The following is a 14,326-nucleotide window of genomic DNA, read 5'->3' on the forward strand; positions in this document are numbered from 1 at the left end:
CAGTCTCTCTCCTTCTCCCCTCACCTCCTACAGTTCTCGATTTATAACTTTCTGATGACACTGGGCATTTTTAACCCACGTTAGAGTCTGTGTAGCCATGCCTGTCTCTGTCTGTAGATGTGAGCTTCCCTAGGGGGAGGACCACATCTACCCCCATCTCAGCGTCCCCAGCCCTTGGCATAGAGCCTGGCAGGGAACAAACTCAAAGATGCGTATGCAGAGAAAGGAGTGCATGGATGACGGCCCTCCCTTTGATGACGGCACATTGACGGAGCTGCTAGAGCCCTGAGGGGCCTTTCGGCCTGTGGGACGGGGTGGGCGGTCAGGGAAGGGCGTGTGGAGAGGACCGTTCTTTTTTTTTTTTTTTAAGATGACCGGTAAGGGGATCTCAACCCTTGGCTTGGTGTTGTCAGCACCACGCTCAGCCAGTGAGCAAACCGGCCATCCCTATATAGGATCCGAACCCGCGGCCTTGGTGTTATCAGCACCGCACTCTCCCGAGTGAGCCACGGGCCGGCCCGAGAGGGCCGTTCTGAACCAAGTCTTGCAGGATGAACAAGGGTCCAGGAGGTAGAGAAAAGGGAACTGGGTAGGAGAGTCACGTGGGAAAAGGCCCAGGGCAAGAAGCAGTGTTGATTTTGGCCTAGGACGGCCGAGGATGCAAGCTGTGATGCGAGGACCGTCACTTGCTGTCACCGAATGTTCAACCCAGGAGGGCCTTGAGTCAGCTGCTGCCGCGTACACCTCCGTAATGCAGGCGGCTGCACACTAGCCATGCATTAGGATGGGTCCAGAGAGCCTGTCTATCCCTCCTGCTCCAGATGGGGAGGGGGACGTGTACAGCTCCCACGCCAGGCCGAGGCGGCAGCTGACTTCTAAAGCACTCAGGTCCTGCTCTGCCCACCTTCACGCACTTGGATTGGCCACGGGCACAGAGAAGAGGCAGGGCCCACTGTAGGGTCACATGCTGCCCAGAGGAGCACCGTCCCTTCCTGGACTGAGGGGCCCACAGCCAGGGCGCAGGACGGGGAGTAACAACCAACAGTACCTGCCAGGCGCTGTTCCAGGGGCCCGACAGGCATTAACTCGTGAAATCCTCGCAGCAGCTTGTAAGGATGGAGGCCTTGCCGTTCCCATGTCACAGATAAGAAAACAGAAGGGACTGGCCCACAGGCACACTACTGCAAACTGGCAGTGCTGGGACTGCAATCAGGCAGAACAGTTCTAGGAGCCGGCTGACCACCGCCCCAGGAGTGCCCACTGCACGGGTGGCTGTGACCACAGCCTGTGGGACCATCCCATAGGGAGGCAGTCCCCACCTGCACTGTGCTGTGCCCACAGCTGCCCCAGACCGTCCACACAGCCTGGGCAGGGCCTGGGCCCTCCAGCGAGGCCCACCTACCTCGGGGTTCTCCTGGGTTGGGGGCCGGTCTTCCTTCTTCTTTTTGGTGGCCTGAGCTCCCTGAGATGGCTCCTCTGTGGGCGGCCGTGACTCCGCCGGACTCTCGGGCTGCGTCTGCACTTGAGGCTGAATGATGATGACCTGGAAGAGGCCGTGAGTGGTGAGGGGCGAGGGGGCAGAAGGCAGGGGGCAGGGCCCAAGGAGCCTGGCACCAGCTGCATCCTGGAAGAGCTGATCACAGAGGAATAAGGCGGCTCGCGCCCCCCTGTGCCCAGAGCCTGCGCCTCTGTGAGGAGGATCTGCCCGGAAAGTGGCCTGGTTTAGGAAACAGCAAGGGTTCAAATCCTGCCCTACCGTCTTCCAGCTGCACAGACTTGGGGAAGCCACTTTGCTTCTCTGAGCCAATAAAATCTTGGCAATACCTACTTCCAGGGAGGCTCTGAAGATTCAGGCAGCAAGGACTCCAGAGAGGTTGGTTTCTTAATCCCCAGCCCAAATGCAGGTAAACTGAGGCTAAGAGGGCTCAGACTGCTCCTTGCCTGAGGCAGAGGGGCTGGGACTCTTCCTGGGTTGGTCTGACTTCAGTGCCGCCCCACCATGTCCCCCCCCACACACACACACTGTGTCTGGGGCACTCAAACGACCTGGGAGGAGCAGATGGAAATAATGCCCTATTTTTCCCCCCCTGCCCTGAGGGGCCCTGCCCAGCCATGGGGAGTGGGTGAGGAAGGGGGAGATGAGCACGAGACCCTACCCAGCATGGCATTGCCCGGAGCAGCCCCGTTTTAGGCAGCCTCCCCTGGGGCCGAGGGTACAATCTGGTTTGATCAAAGAGTCTGACACTAAAAAGTAGGTTTGAAATCCATGCATCCAGCCCAGCCTCTCCCCAGATGGACTCCTCTCCATCTGCAACTCTTTTTTTTTTGGACAGGAAATTGGAAAAGAATTGTTATTTTTCATGGACACAGGAAACAGGAATTCACCAGGAGCAGTCAGCCAGGGTATGGCCCAAGCCAGGGATTACTTGAACTTTTTTTTCTTCCTAGAACACATGGTGACTGCCTCGTGAATTTGAGGCTCCTATGCACAAAGAGAAAATGTGTTCCACCTTTCTGTTGGCTTAAGGAAAGCTCTTTGTTCATCTTTGTATTACATTTTTAAACCCCCAAATTCTCCATATGGAAAAACGTGCCCCTTTTTATGTTCATGGGAAGATCTCCAACAGAAAACGGCAAAATATATCCTCAAATGAGACACACATAAGAAGATAGAATTCTTAGGGCCAGCCCATAGCTCACTTGGGAGAGCATGGTGCTGACAACACCAAGTCAAGGGTTGAGATCCCCTTACTGGTCATCTTTAAAAAAAAAATAAAAAAGAAGACAGAATTCTTAAAAAGTACAGGGAAAACATTCAAGCTTGATAATAATGAAAGGAATTCAACCTTCAACAACAGGGCAACTGTTTTCACCTATTAGATGAGCAGAGGATTTAAAATGCTGACACCGAACCCTGGTGGGGTTGCAGTGAAATGGGCGCTCACTCAACACACACCTGCTAAGCGGCACCCCCCAGATGCTGTCCTGGGGGCACCTACCATGTGACCATGGCCCATGGAGCTCTTCAGGCTTTGAGAATCCTTCAAGATACCATCAGGGCAATATCATAAGGTCACAGAGAGTCAAGCGTCAGCATTCAGGCTGGGGACATGGAAGACACACTAACCATAAGCTCAAGAAGGGCCGCCTGGCAGATCCCGAACTGGGAACAGAGGAAAAGAGGCCAGAGAGAGGAAATGACAGCTCCTCTGTGGCTCCAAAGGCCTCAAACTGCACAACCACCGAGGTGCTCAGAGGAGACCAGGGAGAGGACCTTAGTTTTAGTTTTAAATCTTGGCAAGAAATTACAGATTTTCCGTTCAGGAACCTGTAGTGTAAAAATAGTCCTCGACTTCCCCAGAAGAGACAGATGATCAATACTGGGCTCTCTTCCAGCCACTCACTCAGGTACACATTTTATTAGTTAATTAATTATTCCAATGAATTAAGTAATTCATTCACTGACCGATCACTCTTTTTCCACTGGTATTAATTTCTTCAGCCACGTGTTCCTTGATCACACGTTCATTCATTCATGCACGGTCCATCCCCTCCATCACTCCTTCACGCCCCATTCATTCACTCTGCCAGAGCCTCCTTCTGCACCTCTTGGATAGCGGCCTCCAAGTCCTCCCACGGTGGGGATGCGTCCCCTCCGGAGCCTGCCACGGGCACTCACCTTGTTGTCGGCACTGATGAGGAGGGGCTGGACTTTGATGCTGTCACTGACCACGGACACAGCGGTGCTGGGGGCGATGGCGGCGGCATTGCTGGGGGAGGTGGAGATGATGGCGTAGGCCACCCCGGCGCTGCTCAGGGGAGAGGTGAGGGCAGCGGGCTCGGCAAGGGTCTGGGGCTGGCTGCCGGGCGTTGGCACATGGCTGACGGTGTTGTTGGCAGTGGGGAGGGCAGGGCTGGGGTTCTTTATGCTGACCACTGTGGCCTTCTGGAATGTTGGGGGCTGCTTGGGTGGCCGGTCCCGGCCTGGGGTGATGGGGAGGCTGTCTGGAATCAGAGTCTTTGGCCTAACCTGGGAGGAAGGGACAGGTGCATGGTCAGACAGACAGACACAGGCGGTTGACGACAGGCACAGGACTGACAAGGCCTGGCACAGAGGCTTCCCATGTCAGAGGTGAGGGGACGGCAGCAGAAAGGTCATGGGAGCCACTCTGGGTTTCACAGTGGACGAGACCTTGACTCTGAAGCTACTGATGCTCTCCACACTGCTTTCCCTGCCCCGGGCTTGCACTGACTGGCCACGAAGCTCAGGAGGAGCCACTCTGGGCCCGAGTCCCTCCCAGCTCAACTCAGACAAAGTGTAAGGAACAGAGGGGAAGGCGATGGGCAGGCGGCACTTGGGAGTCAGGGGAGAGGCTGTGCAGTGAGACTCCAGCCACACCAAGTCTCAAAGCAGCAGAGCTCCCTCTGGTGTCCGAAGTCTGGAGGGCACCCCCTGGGCAGGGGCTGGGAGGGGCCGCAGGGGCTCCTGAACCTGCCCGGTTCTGCTTCTTGATCTGGGCAAGGGCTGCCACTGTGTTCCCGTGGAAACCATCAGCTGTGCATATGTCGCTGGTGGGTTATGCCCTAATGAGTCCCCACACAAGAGACTGAAGGTGTGCCACAGGCAGCTGCCAAGTGGTTCAGACCACAGCTCTGGGCAGGTTGTCAGTGCTAGTCTTGGGGTCTCCTGAAGGACTTGTGTGGTCTTGGGGACACACCTGATCCTTCTCAGGCCCAGGTCCCTTATCCATGCACCAGGGGTGATGGGACCCACCTGGGACTGGGAGTAAGTGAGAAAATGCACAGGAAGTGTTGGGTGTGCCCTGGATACCAGCTGTCACCAGCACCCTCATCCTGACTTCCTGCGAAACTGTCGTTACAATCATCGTGGCAGCAGGAACCCTAGAGGACACCTTGTCTCCCACACGAGGTCACACCAACCCTGGGGGGAGCACGCTAACATCACCTCCTCAAAGACGAGAAGATGGCAGCTGGAGATGGGACACAACTTGCTTTCTCATCTGACCTGAGCCCCGCCTCACCTGCATTGCTGTCACAGGTGCACTGGCCTGTTCTACAGACCAGCAAGCTGGGGACCAGAGAGGAAGAGACACAGCTGAGGAGCCAAGTGATGCCACAGTCATTATGACCGTCAGGACAGTGGAACTGGAGCCAGGACCCCTGCAAGCCTGTTTGGCACTACTGAAGGCCACAGAGAACTGTGCTGTCCCTGCCCATCCCCCACTCCCCACTGTCTCCAGTGACACATGGGGAAGGAGGGGTCCGAGGCAGCTCCCTCAGGGTTCTGCAACGTTGGGCAGGTCACCGAGGCACAGGTGCCCCTCGGTCAGGCAGGCATCATGGCACGAGCTCCTCCCGGTGACTGGCATGGAGCTGCCCCTCGATTCTGGTGGCCTTCCCGTTCCCTGCCACAGTGGGCCCTCAGCAAACGGGGCCTGCCCCCCCTGCAGCATGGGCCTCACAACAGCCAGGCGATGGGGCCAGCCTGGCTTCAGGTGAGCCTGTCACTCCGTCCTTGGCACCAGTGTTCAGGGCCTTTGGTCCCCACACACCCAGTTCGCAGTCAACAAAAACACCGATACTGAATGGGGAAAACTCTGGAAAGAATCCTTCGGCCCTTGCCAGCCCTTGGCCGCAGATAGTCACCAGCTGGGGAACTGCTGTCCATGCCTGTGCAGAGGCTGGGTGCGGGGCAGGTAGACATGTGAGTGGGGGTCAGCTGTGTTGACCCCACTGTGCCAACAGCTGTTCCAGGTGCTGTCAGCTCCTCCCTGTCATTTGGGGTTTGCCCACATGTTCTGGTTGACACAGGCTGGCTACCACTATGCAACCTGGACTCTGGGGGAGGTGAGCAGGCCCCAATTGTAAGTGCTGGACACTGCAAATAAGCCCAGCCAGGGGCTCAGGGTTTGGCCCAAACACGTAGGCCTCCAGCCCACAGAATGGCCTTTTGCCACTGCCACCTGGAGGTGTATGCAGCCGCATGGAGCCTCGGGGGTCTTCCCTGTCCCACAGTCCCTCTCCCTTCTCGGGGTCTGTGCTCAGCCCCCATCGCAGATGGCTTATTCTGCTCCTCGAGATTCCTGGGGTAGCAGCAGCCAGCAGCTGGCCCAGGAGTGCACTGGGCACCTTCGGCCTGAGCTGACCAACTGGAGGCCAGCGGTTCAAAAGGAACATCCAGGAACTTGTTGGGAGGGAGACAGCAGGGCAAACACAAGACAGAAGCCCAGGAGGCCGCGAGGCGAGAGGAGGAAGGCTGGGAGTGCGCTGAGGAGAACAGCATAGGCCTGATCAGCTGCCTCTTCCTGAAGCCCCAACCCCAACCCTTCCTTACTCATAGGCTTTTCATAGCTCCCCACTGCCAACAGGTCACTGCCAGGGGACACCTGATTCCAAGGTCCTCATGGTCCCTGCTGCCCTCTCTGATCGCCCTCCTCCCCAGTGCTGGGACTCTGGCCTCCCCACCACTCCTGCCCCTATTCCTCATCCTGTGCCCTCCCCCTGAGCTGCCTCCACCTCGGCCTGCAACATCTTCCCACCCTGAGGCCTGGTTCAAGCACCACCTCCTCCAGGAAGCCTTCCTTGACTCCCAGGCATGCGATGGGCCTCTTCAGGGATCCCGCCACCTTGTGTATCCCTCTGACCTGGCCCGATCACCTGGGGTCAGTGTCTGTTTCCTTGTCTGTCCTCCCTCCAGACTCTGAGCCTCTTGGGGGCAGGGCCCTATTGGATTCAGCACAGGTGGGCACTTGGGGGAAATTGCCACATGAATGAGAAGGCCCAGGACAGTTGCCTGTCACCATCCTCAAGCTGGGGGCATCTCTCCAGCCCCACAGCACCAGGACAGGCAGGGGCCATATTCATCTCCACAGCCAGCAGCCCCTTGCCTAAATGGTGTACACAGCAGGTGCTCAACAGTGCTGAGCTAGTGATAAGAAGGGTACTGGTTAGCAATTCCCAGGTGCTTGCTCTGTACCAGGCAGGGCCACGAATGCTTTGTGTGCTCCGATTCAACCCTCACGGTGGCTGCTGGGTGAAGCGGGCACCTGCATCAGCCCCTCTGCAGGTGAGTGGCCTCAGGCCCAGAAGCTTAGAGGTCTGGTGACTTGTCCAAGGCATGGGACCTATTCAGGGAGCCTGGACTAGAACTCAGGGCACCTGGCCCTGTGTCTGTGATGCCTCCTGAAATGAATCCCCTCATCCACAGTCTCTCAAACTATTTTGACCATGACCCATAGTCAAAAATACATGTTACATTGTGACCCAGTACAGAAAAAACTGTTCAGGAGACAATGCTTATGATGCATCTTGATATTTCGATTCTATTTTAGTCTAGCCTAGTTTATTCCATCTGGAAAAAAATTCTGGTCATGACCCACTAAATTGATTTCATAATTCCTTACTGTTTGAAAAACCGGATTCCTCACTGTGAAAAACCTGGTTCAAATGTGTCCTTTGAAGAATGGGCAGAGGAGGCAGCAGAGGGAAGGTGCTGCCCAAGGGAGGGACTGAGAGGGTTGGTCTGAGGGGCTGGGGATGGAGCCAGTGGGGACAGACAGACAGACCACCCAGGGCCACCAAGTGCTGCTTACCTGAGGTAGCACTGCCGCTCCTTGCCCGGCCAACCTCTGCAAGGAGCTCACCTGAGGACCTGTGACAGGCACTGCAGTGATGGTTCCCAAAGCCTGGAAGACACAGAGACAGGGTGCTGAGGCCCAGCGCAGCCCACCTGGCCTGGCCTCGTGGGGGCGGGCGCCCAGCAGTCAGCAAACTCTACTCCTGCTCTCTCTTAATTACAATATTTTTGATCACAAACATAAATTACATTCATTCAAGAAATTCTGGAGACTACAATAAGAAAAAGAAAAGCACTGCCCAGAAAACAGTCACCCTCTGCTGCACGTCCGCTTCGTTTTTTCAGTCAGTTTTTTATATAGCTCTCTATATGTTTCGTAACATGTTTTTTTACTTTTACTTGACGACTCATGCAAGATTTCCCAATGTTGCTACAATCTTCATAAATCACTGTTTTAATGCCTACAAATTTTCCCATTTGGCAGAGGTAACAGTATTTCCTCAGCCAACCCCCTCTGCTTATAAATTTGGGTTTCAGCCCCATCTTTTTCCAGTTAATAAACAATGCTGCAGTAAACATCTTTGTGGATAAAGCCATTTCTCCATTACAGAATATTTCTGTAGCACAGAGTCTGAAAACAAGGATAAACAAGTCAGAAAATAGCAATAGTTTGCAGACCCTTGATACATATCCCCACTGGGCCCCTCAGGAGGGGGAGTGACCTGGGTGCACCCTGGCATGCTGACATGGGACTCTCGCCAATGTGTGATGGGATGGCCACACCAGCAGCAGGTGGACATCTGGGGTGGAGAGATGGGGGATGACAACCTCCCAGGGACTCCAGGTCTGCACATGCATAAGAGATGTGTTTTGGGGTGCTGGCTTGCCTAAAATCTCCTTTTGTGGGAACCACAGCCCCTAGGAAGGTGCAGTTCTACACAGCCATATTGTACCTCACGAGCCTGCCTGATGCAGGGAGAGGCAGCCCTCACTCATAGCCAGCCAAACCATCAGTGACCAGCGAGGTTCTCTCTTGAACTCAGATGCAAAATTTCTTAATAGAATGTGAGCAAATTAATTCCAACAACAATGAAAAGAATAATACACCATGAACAAGTTGGATTTATCCCAGGAATGCAAAGCTGCTTCACCATTTGAAAATCAGTCAGTGTAATTCTCTGTAATAATATACAGAAGAAGAAAAATCATATGCCTATCTCAAAAGATGCAAAAAAAAAAAAGTGTTAGAACTAATAAATGGGTTTAAGCAAGGTTGCAGGATACAAGAAAAATATACAAAAAGGAATCATATTTCTGTACATTACCTACCAACACTCAGAAATTTAGAAAATTTTAAAAATTGCATTTGCAATAGAATAAAAAAATAAAAATAAGAAATATTTAGGGATAAATCTGACAATAGCTGTATAAGAACTGTACATTGAAAACTTCCAAACAGAAAAATTTTAGAAGAAATTTTAGAAGACCTAAGCAAAGAAAGAAATATACCATAAACATGAATCAGTCTCAATATTGTTAAGATGTCAATTCTCCCCAAATTGATCTATAGATTCAATATGACCTCAGTCAAAAATCTCAGCAGGATTTTCTTTGGTAGAAATTGACAAAATGATTTTAAAATGCATATGGAAGTATAAGAGACCTAGAATAACCAAAACAACTCTAAAACAAATAGGAGCAACAACCAAACAAGGGGAAGGACTCACATCACCTGACTCCAGGACCTATTACAAAGCTACAGTAATCAGGACAGTGTGGCATTAGTGGTAAGATGCACAAATACATCAATGGATCAGAATAGATTCACACATATATGATCAACTGATTTTCAGCAAAGGCTGAAAAGGCAATTAATCTAGTGGAGAAAGGATAGTCTTTTCCCACATGATATCTGAACAAGAAGATACCTAAAAGAGAAGCAGAAAAAGAACTTCAATCCATACCAAAAACTCAAACAACCCAATATGTATCAGAGACCTAAATGTAAAGACTAAAACTATAAAACGTGTAGAAGAAAATGTAAGAAAAATCTTTGGGACTCTGGGTTAGGCAAAGAGCACTAAATATAACACTAAAAGCATAATCCATATAAGAACAAACCAACAAACTGGATTTCAACAAAATTAAAAACTCCTGAAGTTAGAAAGACAGTGTTGGGAGAATATAAAAACAAGCCACACGGGCCGGCCCGGTGGCGCACTGCTTCAGTGAGCCACTTGGGAGCGCGGCGGTGTTCCCGCCGAGGGTTTGGATCCCACATACAGACCGGCCGCTCACTAGCTGAGCGAGGTGCAGACGCAACGCCGAGGGTTGTGATCCCGTTGCCGGTCCCGCCCCGGTACGGGCATGACACTGAGGGTTGCGATCCGTTGCCGGTCATGAAAAAAGACAAAAAGGAAAAAAAAAAAAAACAAGCCACACACTGGGGAAAAAACACATGCAAATCCCCTATCTGGCTAAAGACTTGTATCTAGAATATATAAAAGAACTCTCAAAACTCAATAATCTGAAAACAAACAACCCAATTTTAAAAATGAACAAAATATCTGAATAGATATTTCATTAAAGAAGATATACTGATGGCAAATAAGCAAATGAAAAGATACTAAATTTGAGTTATTAGGGAAAGGCAAATTAAAACCACAATAAGATACTATTGCATACCTATTGAGAAGGCTAAAATTTTAAAAACTGACCACATCAAGTGTTGACGAGGATGCAGAGCAACTGGAACTCTCATCCACTGCTGCTAGGAACATAAAATGATACAATCATTTTGGAAGACAGTTTGGCAGCTTCTTAAAAAGTTAAACATACATTTACTGCTATGGACTGAACGTTTATGTCCCCTCTAAATTCATATGTTAAAACCCTAGTCCCCAACATGATGGTATTTGGAAATGGGACCTTTGGGAAGCGATTACGTCATGAGAGTGGAACCCTCATTTAGTGCTGTCATAAGAAGAGACATGAGAGGCTTGCTTCTACCCTCTTGCTGCCATGTGAGGACACAGCAAGAGGGCAGCCAACTGCAAACCAGGAAGAGAGCCCTCACCAGGGACAGAATCAGCCGACGTCTTGATCTTGGACTTCCCAGCCTCCAGAACTGTGAGAAATAAATGCCTGTTGTTTAAGCCACACAGTCCATGGTATTTTTGTTATAGCAGCCTGAATTAAGACATTAACCATATGACCCAGCCATTCTATTCCCAGGCATTCTCCAGGAGAAATGAAAGCACATGTTCACACAGAGGCTTGTGAATGAATGTTCTTCGCAGCTCTATTTGTCATAGCCTAAACTGGAAGCAACCCAAATGCTCACCAACAGGTACACAGGTGAACAAACTGTGGTATATCCATAGGATGGACTATTACTCAGCCACAGAAGGAACTACTGATATACACAACATGGATGAATCACAAAATCATGTTGCTGAATGAAAGAAGCCAGACTCCAAAATAGTACATATTGTATGATGCCGTTTATATAAAGTTCTGAAAAATGCAAACTAATCTAAAGTGATGGAAAACACATAAGAGGTTTCGTGGAGATGGGGTGGGGGTGTGAGGAAGAGATTACAAAAGAGAAGGACACTTTTGGGGGTGAAGGATGTGTTCACTACTTTGATGGTGGTGATGATTTCACAGGTGTCTACGTATGACAAACTTATCACACTAAACACCCTAAATATGTGCAGTTTCTTGTATATCAATTACACCCCAACAAAGCTGCTAAAAAGAAATGCCCTCCTATTTCTCCCCTTATCCACTATCTCCCCACCCTCAGAGTGTATATCATCCAACCCCAAATGACACAGCAGAGGGTCTCAGGCCCCACAGACCAGCTTCTCCTGGTTATGATGGGATGGTTCCTGCTTCCTCTTTACCCCATGTGGTCAAAGCCCAAGATACTCATGCCGATCGAGCCAGCTGCCTGCCTCTCTGCACGGAGCCAAATTACCCACATATAACTAGAAATCCACTTGGACATTTGTCGGAATACAGCTTTATATGCAACACAGAGAGCATTAAAAACAGATTCGGTCAGTTTATGAGGAAGTGTCTCAATCCATAGCGCTCTTTTATGTCCCTTGGTGGCATGAATTGGTGGGCAGCACTAAAATAACATCCTAAGCACTGCCCAATGCCTGCTTTCCCAAATGCACACGTTCTAAAAGATGCAGGAGGGCATGGGAATGTCTTTCCCCTTACCTCGGGCTCCGCCCCTCTGTGTCCCCCTCAATTCCACAAAGCGATGCATATGGACAGCTCTGACCTCTTCTCCCCAGCATGCCAGCTGATGCCACTCATGCAGCTTGTTAACAATCAGATCCCTGGGCCCCTGCCCAGACGGTTGAGGTGGGCCTGACAGGTGATTCTACCAACCTGGGAACTCGTTCTGCAGTGTAAAGTCCCACATGGGCACTTCACTCCAGTGGTTTCTTGGAGTGGGCTCCCTGTCAGTGGGTGTACAAAGGTGGGGCCATGGCGCCAGAAGGTCCCATAGGATCCAGAGAACAGGCATGAACATGCTTTTGCTGGGGCTGTTCTTCTGGTTAACATGCCTAAGACAAAGCTCCAGACGAGACGAGCACGTGTGGTCTATGTGTTTTTGAGTCTGTGTGTGTCTCTGGGAGTCCTTGCGTGTTTCTCTGTCAGGCTGCTCTGTGGCTGTGGCTGCTGTCCTGGGTGTGCATCCACTGCCAGGTGTTACTGGGTCCCAGCCATTTGTTTCTCTGGGTATCCACTTTGGTGCACATGTCTCTGTGTTTCCATATGGATTCTTCTCCCCTGGGAACTTCTCTGGCTCTGTGTCCGTGGTTCTAAGCCTTCATTTCCGGTCAGGGCTCAGCCTTCCTCCTGACTTGGGACCCTGGCGACTCCTGCCCACGCACCTTAGGAATTCACACTCAGGGAGGGAAAGGAATGGCCTTCCAGGAGAGGGAGGAGAGGACAAAGCCCCCAAGGGACAAAAAGGCAGGGAGAGCGCCGCTTTGACCTTGTACTCAACACGCAGTTACCAAGAAACAACCAGCCACAGCCACGGGGAAAACGTCCAGCAACTGCAGGCGGTCCCGGAACAAAGCGCCCAGCCATGCGCCTCCTGATTCGCCTGCTGGCTCCATCAACTCAGATACTACCCAACTCCAGCCCAACTGTGGGGTGCCTGAGCACAGGGTCCTCCAAGCCAGGTCCTTGGAGGAACAGGCTCTGCACAAGCCGAGCCCACAGTCCACAGCCCACAGCCCCGAGCTCCAAAGACGTGATGATTCTCTGAGTCAAAGCCCGAAGTCCCATGCTTTGGGGAGGAGTTTGTTACAAACAGCTAGGCAGGGCCCCTCCACCTCGCCCCTTCTGAGAAGGGTGGGTTTCCTCCCAGAACACTTGTGTCACCTTCCCCCGACGGTCCATTCTCTGCCCACGCTAAACTGGCTTCTGAGCGCTCTCCCGTCTCTGTCTGTCTGTTTTCACTCTGAGGCCCACCCCTGGGTGCGTTCTTCCCTGTCCTTATAAACCTTTCATTAGCAAGCCGAAACAACATTTTATCTGGCAAGGGCTGACCTTCCCGCTCTGCATTGGAAGTTATTGATACCAGCAGAAACAATCGTCTCAGAGGCTATTTCATGAGCACCAGACAGTTTATAGCCGCACTTCTGTCAAGATAAATGAGCTCCTTATGACTTAACTCACAGCACTAAGCATTTTAATAGGGAAAAAAAGGACCATAAAAGCCAAAGATAACTTCAAATTTCCCCCATATTGGCAGCCCAGGAAACCTGGGAGAAGCTCAGACATGGTCAAGACAAGTGCCAGGAGACAGGTGTCAGCGCAGACCCTATGATTTCCCAGGGCAGATGCCACAGGTGGCTTTGGAAAAATTTGACCTTAATAAACGTTTCTGAGCGCTGTGGGGCTTGACTTGGGCCATAGCGGGGCACACCAGGCTCATCATCTGCAACAGGAAGGGCTCCTGTGGCACAGGGCACGCAAGGACTAAAGGGAGTGGGCACCAAGGGCCCAGCGCAGCGCCTAGTGCAGGCAAGAGGCTCCCTGAGCCCTGGGCAGAGGGGCAAGGTCAGACTCCCTGTGCCTGGAAATGGGGGTGGGGGGTGGCATGCGGCAAGGGGACAGGTGGGTGGTAAGATGTGCCTGGGAGGAAGGTGTACCCAAGAGCCGGAGCAGGGGGCACTTGAGGCAGGACGGTCGGCCCAGCGTCCGGTCAGCTTGTCCAGGTGCAAAACCTGGCATGGCCCCTTTCTTGTTGGGGAAGCTGGGAAGCCACCTCCACCCTCCCACATCCATTTCCTCATCTCTAAGAGGGGACATTTGCACTTGCCTCTCCCTCAATAATCAGAGTGAAATACACCAGTGCAGAGAAGCGTGGGGAAGTAGAGAAGAAAGCCAGTGCCCCTGCGGCAACATTGTGGGCATGTCCCCGGGCTTCCCACTTGTATCTCCTTCAGAACAATATTTTAGCCAGTCTGCAGCCTGTGCTTGCCCTGAGCTGAGGCCAGTGTGAACCCGCAGGGCAAAGGCGCTTTCACCCTGACCTGCCTCTGGTCCCACTACAGAGGCAAATGTCCTCCTGTCCCAAGCTCCAGTGGCCTGCTCAGCCCTGGCCTCCCCAGACTTCTGGGCAGCCCCAGACCTCACTGCCCACCCTGCACGCTCCCACCTCCGACTGCTCCTGTGCAGGCCCTGCTCTGG

The 14,326-nt window shown here is 52.1% G+C and overlaps 1 protein-coding gene across 1 annotated transcript in view; it reads right to left on the reverse strand.

Moving 5' to 3' along the window:
- PHF21B (PHD finger protein 21B) overlaps positions 1-13,867 on the reverse strand; it is a 37,710-nt gene extending 23,843 nt beyond the window's left edge. Inside the window, exons 1-5 of the mRNA XM_008580843.1 lie at positions 13,786-13,867; positions 13,504-13,589; positions 7,614-7,706; positions 3,680-4,030; positions 1,403-1,543 (exon numbers count right to left, since the gene is read on the reverse strand). Coding sequence (XP_008579065.1) covers positions 1,403-1,543; positions 3,680-4,030; positions 7,614-7,706; positions 13,504-13,589; positions 13,786-13,867 — 753 coding nt within the window. The remainder of the gene's footprint in view (positions 1-1,402; positions 1,544-3,679; positions 4,031-7,613; positions 7,707-13,503; positions 13,590-13,785) is intronic.
- Between the last annotated feature and the right edge of the window lie 459 nt (positions 13,868-14,326).

This window comes from Galeopterus variegatus, unplaced genomic scaffold (assembly GCF_000696425.1).
Source record: "Galeopterus variegatus unplaced genomic scaffold, G_variegatus-3.0.2 Scaffold2169, whole genome shotgun sequence".
Lineage (NCBI taxonomy): Eukaryota > Metazoa > Chordata > Mammalia > Dermoptera > Cynocephalidae > Galeopterus > Galeopterus variegatus.